Source organism: Pteropus vampyrus, unplaced genomic scaffold (genome assembly GCF_000151845.1).
Source record: "Pteropus vampyrus isolate Shadow unplaced genomic scaffold, Pvam_2.0 Scaffold264, whole genome shotgun sequence".
Classification (NCBI taxonomy): domain Eukaryota; kingdom Metazoa; phylum Chordata; class Mammalia; order Chiroptera; family Pteropodidae; genus Pteropus; species Pteropus vampyrus.
The window spans coordinates 921,860-929,798 of NW_011889045.1; the positions used below are offsets into that span (position 1 = coordinate 921,860).

Genomic DNA, 7,939 nt, shown 5'->3' on the forward strand with positions numbered 1-7,939 from the left:
AGGTGACCGGAGCGTGCAGACTATGCTCCGTGCGCGGACGTAAGACCATTCGGATTTTTATCTATTAGGAAAAAAATGAGTCCATGCAGTGTTTATGTAATCTATACACTGATTCACAAGTTCTATTTTTCTACTGACTAGGAATCATGTTCTACTATATATCACATCGTAAAAAAAAAAAAAAAAAAAAAAATTAATTGTAGCCACCTGGTAATTTCACGTAGCACTCTAAGGTTGCGTTTCTTACTAAAACTAGCAATTTGGGACTCGGTGTTTATATTTATCTAGATGTTCCCAAGCATCAGTGGATAGGCCTTTGATTGAATCATTTATCGCAGAAAAGATCAATGGAGAGGGACTCGGGCCATTCCCAAAGGAAATTAACTGATCTGAATATGGATGCTGAAGCTTTCGCCCACTCCTTTTATTTTGGATTCTTATTTACTCAGCATAATGCCATCTTTTTTGCTCATAATTGCTTCAATCAGCACTCTCTGCTGCCTCAAGGTCAGGACTGCCTGCTGAGACCGTCTTGCAATTCGAAAAGCAGCCATAAGGGGCGGTGCGCAAAATCAACGGTACACAAATTGATTTTTCTGTATTCCCTTTTAATGAGCATCCCTTCTGAACAACTCACACCCCCAAAAAAGTCTGTCTTAGGACCAAAAAGAAACAGCATTTATTCATGATTAGTCTAGACTCTAAAGACTTAATAATAACGATAATAATAATAATAACGATAATGACTATTCGATGGTCTCGTGTACAAATTATATCTCAGTTATATCCTAATCAATTTCCCAGGCAAATCGAGTGACTGACAAAAGTTTTCTGATTTGTAGAACAATTCAAACTAGCCTTTAGAAGTTAGCATAGTCAGAGACGTGCTAGTGTTGTATGTACTTAATAGAATACATGGCTAATTGGTTTTATTTAGTTTTACACCTCCCCTCCTGACAAAAGCCCATCGGAAAATTGTAAAGGTTAATAAGTAGAATCGGCCATATGACATTTAAAATTTTTTTTCCAATAATACCTAGTATTTTCCATGAATTTTAGGACATAATTCTATTATATAATGGAAACACCTGCAACCACACACACACACACACACACAAACACACACACACACACGTGCGCGCGCGCGATTCTCTTACAACCAGGCCCTATTAACATATTAAAATTCTCACTAACAACAATCATTCCGCCCGAGAAATAAAGTATTACAAATTATTACACAAACATATTCACTATGTTTTGATAACAGTACTTGTCATTATCACATTGAATAAAATAATCAAATATTTTAGAATTAAAAAATGAACACTGAATCATTAAAGCAGTGTTTTTTTTTTTGAGGCAGACAACACCTCTACACATTTATACACACACACTAGACACGTTTTCATCTTATATTTTGTACTTTGTTTTTGCAAAGAATTTGAACCGACCAACAATATACACGTGCAACCATCTAAAATAGTCTGAATGACGAATAATTTTGAGCTGAGATTCCTGTCAACTGCATATTTTGCCCATGGTTCAACTTTTGCTGCCAGTTGTGTCTTGGCTTTTGAATAATTAATCAGTGTTTACTGGTTTTCTACTGTATGTCAGGCACTATTTTAGGAGCTTTGGATTCCAAGTTGAAAAGGCATGGTCCCTGCTCTGCGTTCGAGTTTGAGAGAGAGGCAAGCACCCTCGCACAGGGTGCGACCAGGTACCCCGGAGCCGTGAGGAGGACCGCGCGTGTGCCTGCGGGGGCGCTGCTCAGAACCGAACCGAGCCGTGTTCCGAAGGTGGGTTCAGCTTCGGAAGATTGACATCGAATATTTAAATGATATTTGTAGCTGAGATTTCCCCACTGCATGATGGGAAGTTTATCAATCACCTTGTTGGATTAAAATGGCCAGGTTCCTGCGGGCATTTGAACTTGGCCTAGGTTACCTACACGTGCAGGGTGACTGAGAATCTGCTGTGGATTTTCCCAGCCAGAAAGAACATTATATTCCACAGTTCTCTGTTTTCTGCAGTCATTTGAGACCAGTCATTTGAGACCATCAAACGGCTGTGCCAGCGGGGACTTACACATAGCCGCGGAATAACCTTATTTCTTTGATCTACTCTAGATACCATCCTGGGTGGAAACCAGCACACGCACAGATGTCCCAAGCAGGTTCAGAGTCTCTCCTCTGACCTGTGCAGGAAGCGGACCCCTCCTCTCAAATTTGGGAGTACGTAGAAGTTGTATCTCTTTCATGGCTGACTTCCTGGCACCCTGCCTCCTGCATTACAGCTCCCAAGGGACAGGTAGGTGGGTGGAGATACGGGTGCCCTCGCACGTGGGCTGATGCACTTGGCTTCCTTGGCCATCTCTAAGGCAGCCAGGGCCCTTCGGCCAGACGTATGCTTGATGCTTCGACAGGACCTGCTCTCTGAGCCTGCGACCAGCTTTCTGGGGCCAGTTCCCAAACTGGAGCTTGCCGTTCCGTCCCAGTTGCCACCTGTCCCCAGACTTCTGCTGGGAATCTACACTGCTCTTGTTCTCTGGTTGACCCCGCCTCGTGACTCAGAAATTTTAATAGTTAAGTATGGAAAAAAAAAAAAAAAAAAGGACTTTCGACCTGGCACTTTTAAATCTTCCCTGCCTGAATTTGGTGGCATTTTAGAGTTAATTAACCTGGTTCTGATTTTAAACACTTTCCAGGTAAAATATATTGTGTCCTTTAATTTAGTTAGAGATTAAATGTGTTTGCAAAGTTATATCTGTTAGATACGGATGATATAGCATACTTATATATCAGCTCTATCTGAAAATATATCTACAATAGATTAATATATGACGGGATAACGCTAAAATTTACTAGAAACTAGGAAGCATGCATTTCTAAAAGAGACTAGTTGTCTAGAGAAAAAGTTCTACAGGGATTATTTTCCAAAATCCATATTAATCATATAGCCCAATGATGTGTCAGTAGAAGAAACAGCATTTGTTTAAGAAGCATTTTTGTCTAAATGGTTGGCTATGTTAGCCAACGTAGGATACAACCCCGAGCTTGCAACCAAACCTTAACTAACCACAGAATTTACAGTTTATTTCTGAATGCTACTCAATCCTGTCTCTCTTTCTGTATGCAGATCAAAGGTCCTTGCCTATATAAAATAAGTTCATGCTTACACTAACACAGGGTTGGTCATGAGCCGTTTCTGTTACACTTTTAGAGTCTCAAAGAGGATTCCAAGAGAATTAATTGACAAAATAGATTTCTGGCAACAGATCTTGAACACTTACAGAATGATTCTAACATCGCATTTTAGAACGGAAAGTCACAAAAATAAATAAATCTTTCTTTAAAATAAACTTTTATTTTAGAACAGTTTCGGATTAACAGAAAAATGGTGCAGCTGAGCACAGAGTTTCCTCAATACCTCGGACCCAGTTTCCCGTATTGTAAATATCTTACACTGGTATGATAATGGCCTTACAATATGGTTAATAGACCAATACTGATACATTTTATAATGACAAGTCATACTCCGCTTAGATGTTCTTTGTACTTAACGTCCCTGTTTACTGGCCCAGGATTCCTTTGAAGTAACCGGGTGATTCAGCATCACGTCTTCTCTGAGGCGTCTGTGTGACAGTTCTCAGAATCATCTTGTTTTTCATGATCTTGACAGCTTTGAGGAGTTCCGGGCAGGTCTTGAGTAGAAGGCCCCTCTGCTGAGATATTTTTAATAGCTTCATTGACACGTGAACCATAGAGCATGCAGTCAACCTAATCATCACCACGATGCACTTTCCATCATTCTCAGCTCCGGAAGAAACTCGGACCCTTAGCTCTCACTCCACCCCTGCGGTGAACGCCCAGCACCCCCACCGTCCACACACCGAGCAGCCTCTGGTCTACTCCGTCTCTGTGGCTCTCCTGACTGAACATTTTATGTGAATGAAATCACATAAAGCACAGCGTATTTTGTGACTGGCTTATTTCGCTTAGCATAATATTTCCGACATCCATCCACGTCCTAACGTGTATCACACTTCATTTCGTTTTTCTCTTCGGCGCCTGTGAAGACAGGGCAGGGGTCCCCGGCAGCCCAGGCCTCAGGGGCTGTGAGGGTCTCTGGCTGGGCCCGGACAGGCGCGGCCAGCCATGGGGCACAGCTGGACGGATCCCAGGTTCAGGCTTCTCAGCCCGGCCTGACCATACTTCATTCCTCATCATAGCTAAGTCATGGTACTCGGTGTGGCCCCACCACACCTGTTTACCCTCTCGCCCATCAGCCGGCCATCGGGTTGTTGCCACTTCTTGGCTTTTAGGGATGTTTCTTCAAACATCTGTAATACGGGGACGTGCGTAGACATTGTTTCTGCTTGCCCTGGGTGCACAGGTGGGCGCGGCACTGCTGGGTCAGAGGCCGGCGCCGGGTGTGGTCCCTGGAGGCTGCCTCCCCGAGCGGCTCACCTGACGTTCCCACCCGTGGTGCTGGAGGCTCCTACTCCTTCACATCCTCTCCAGCACTGCTCGATGCCGGCCGTCCGAGGGGACGTGAAGCTGTATCTCGCCGTGGTTTTGATCTGTGTTTCCTCGATGACCAGTGATGTCAGGCATGTTTTGATGCGCTTACCTGCCATTCGTCTATCACCCTTGGAGAAATGAGTAAGGTCCTTTCTCTGCTTTTAAATTGAATTAGTTGTCTTTTTATTATTCTTATCAAGAGGTGAGAGTTCTTTCTACATTCCGAACACTGTACATCTAATTTGCAAATATTTCCTCCCTTTTTGTGAGTTGCCTTTGTACTTTCTTGACGGTGCCCTTTGAAGGACCTTTTTTTTTTCCCCACTTTGAATGAAGTCTAATTTATCTATATTTTTCTTGTGCTTTTGATAAAAACATCTTTTGTCTTTCTCACTGATGGTTCCAGGCAGACTGCTGTCCTCGCCATCCCAGCCTCGGTAGCCACCTCACACCTTGGACCCCTTCCCCCCAACCCCGCCTCCTTCTCTGGTCCCAGCACCCCTCCCCCTGGGAGCCCCTCCCCCTCCCTTACGGATTTCTGCATCTCCACCCGCTCCTAGTTCACGGCTTGCCCGCTAGAAAGATGTCTATCTGCCGACCCTTCAGACCCTTTAACCAACTGCCTCCACTGTCCTCGGCAGAATCCCATGGGCCGAAGCAGCGTCTGCGTCACTGCCCCATCGCCTCAAATTTCCATTCAACTCTAAAGCCGGCAGCATGGCTCTAATCGTACCGAAATTGCTTTAAAAACAAACAAACAAACAAACAAACAAAACAAAAACAAAAACAAAAACAAACGAACCAACGAAACCCTGGGGGGCGTTGCTCCCCGTCCTGCCTGCTGACCCTCCTGCTCCCTCGGTCGCTCTCCTGGATTCTTCCTCTCCCGCCAGGCCAGGCTCGGCTTTGAAGGCCATCTGACACTTCCCTCCTCCACCCTCCTCACTCAGTCTTGGGGGGCGGGGGGCGGGGGACGACCTGCTTTCCTGGTCCACACTCTGCAGTCTGCATCTTCAGAGGGCACCTTTGACACCCGGACCGAGGCCTCAGGCGCCTGGCGGGCCCGCCCGGGTGCCACCGTCACCTAGAAGCCCCTCGGCCTCACATTTCCTCTCGCGTCCCAGCCCGGGGGGAGCGTCCCGGGGGGCGACGCCGGCAGTCACCCACACGACTCAGCAAAAATCGTGTCAACGTGATTTTTAAGTAACTTTAACAAGATCGACACACGTAGAGATTCTCTCGTTTTTAAATGTACAACCAAGTGTTTTCTAGCATATTTACAGAGAGGGCCACAACCCAATTCCAGGACACCTCATCATCCTCGCAAACAGAAGCCCCCCGGCCACTACCACTGCCCGTTCCCCTCCGTCTCTCCCCCAACACGAGGCGACCCAGGGGCCACTGTCTTTTCCTGTGGGTTTAGTCCGTCTCCTGACATTCGCTCTGTCGCTAGGATCTCACCTGCATGCTCCTCGGCCCTGCTTAAATCTATCTAGCTCCTTAGTTCAGACTTTCTTTTGTTATTACCCATGTTATTTCAACTTTGACCTCCCTGGCACACCACAAATGATTTTTCTCTCCAGAGTAATTCTTCTGAGAGTGAACCACTCCGAATGTCTGAGACGCTGCCTTCGGCACATCCACACGCACCTTCCTGTGACCTGCGATGTCCCTCACGCCGGGCACCGCAGCCTCCCCCGTCTGCCCGCTCACCGCATCCCTGTGATGCGAGATGGCACCGCCTTTAACCGCCTGCATCCTCCTCGACCCAGCAGGTGTCTCCTCCCAAAGGCCTCCGCGCCCCCTGGGTCCTGCCACCGGCCTCTGCATTCGCCGTGGGCCGCGGCCACCCCCTCAGACTCGCCAGCCTGAAGGTTCCTGACCCTGAATCACGATGGCAGTCGCACCCTGCGCTCCCCCGGCTGACATGCCTGCTGTGTTACAACCGGCCCCGTGGGATTGATTTACCCGGATCCGCTGCTCCGAGCTCTCCTCCGTGGCAGCATCTCCCCGTGCTCGCACGGGCCAGGACGATTCCTCGAACTTCGCATCCATTTAATAGACGTTTGTTGAACAACTATGTGAACAGAAGTGAATAGTCGCTTGTGACATTCACCCCTGAGGTTCCCCCAGGCTACTTTACGACTTTTTGACACCGTGATATTTCACTGCCACTAGGCGTGGAACAGACACGCCACCAAAGGCTCGGCGTGCGTGTCACTGAACGTTCACGCACATGTGACAGGGAGGGCGACGCCACCGCTGCAGGCTCCGTGGCCTGAGCAGCCGATCCTCCGGCTCAGCACACACGTGCCAGGGGGGCCGGACCCGAGAAGGGCGGTCTGGCGCTCGACAGCCCTCGGCGTGGGGTCTGTGCCTGGAGACAGGAGAGGCCGTTCCAAGGGACGTAGAAACACGAGGCACCTCGTCAAGGGACACCACGAACCGAGGCAACAGACACTATTTCTCTAAATTATATATCCATTCAAAACGCATGGTGCTTTCAACCACATTTGTCTTTCTAGTTCTATCTGCTTTTAGCTTAATGAATGGGAGAATTAGTTTCAGTGCATGTACTTCCCCAGATTCACAGGGAGGAAAACCTATCTGGCATGTTTTCTCGATATCGGCTTTTTAAAAGATTTATTTCAATAATCTGCTTAGCTTGTTTTAACTATGACCTAAGTTAAAGAAAATTGGGGAATACAAGTTTTGAATAAGATGTCTAAAATATAGACTTCTAAAGGAATTTTTTTTCCTAAGATGTATTAAAGGATTAATTACTGGACCCGCACCACGTGCCAGGAACAGTGCTCCACCAGCGGAGAGTCAGAGAGACAGCGAGGGAGGGAGAGAACTTTCGGAGGGGAGAGAAAAGCATCAGCGCGCAAATGACTCTAAAGGACGTCACACGTCACGTGGGAAAGAGGGGAAAAGCGAAACCCGCCCGACAGAGGCACGGGAGGGGGCGACTCCCACGCAGAACGTGCCGGGGACCCCTCTTGAGAAGGTGGGTTCTCACAGAGGAAACGAGGGCGAGCCACGTGGCTGCGGCCGGGAGGCAGGGTGCCGGCCGGGGCGGAGGAGGCCCGGGCGTCAGCGCAGGACATGGGGTGGCCGAGGGCGGCGGGCAGAGCCTGGCCGAGTCAGCATATTGACGAATGCCGTCAGGACGCTGCCATAAAATGCTGAATGAGATGGACAATCATGGAGGGGTTGGGGGTCTGCACGGATGAGTAACCTGATCTGACTAGTTCCGGTTCCTTCCAAGACTCACTCTGGTTGTTAAGTAAATGACAAATCCTGTTTGGGCTGGGGGCTGGGGCTGGGATGTCCTTGTCCATTTGGGAAGCCGTGACAAATGCCATAGACTAGGTGGTTTACACACAACAGTAATGGTTCCTCCCCACAGTTCT

The 7,939-nt window shown here is 47.8% G+C and overlaps 1 protein-coding gene across 1 annotated transcript in view; it reads right to left on the reverse strand.

Annotated features, from left to right (window-relative positions):
• The window catches only part of LOC111729502 (CUB and sushi domain-containing protein 1-like), a 920,340-nt gene extending 915,701 nt beyond the window's left edge, over window positions 1-4,639 (reverse strand). Inside the window, exon 1 of the mRNA XM_023520436.1 lies at window positions 4,470-4,639. Within this exon, the coding sequence (XP_023376204.1) occupies window positions 4,470-4,639 (170 nt within the window). The remainder of the gene's footprint in view (window positions 1-4,469) is intronic.
• Between the last annotated feature and the right edge of the window lie 3,300 nt (window positions 4,640-7,939).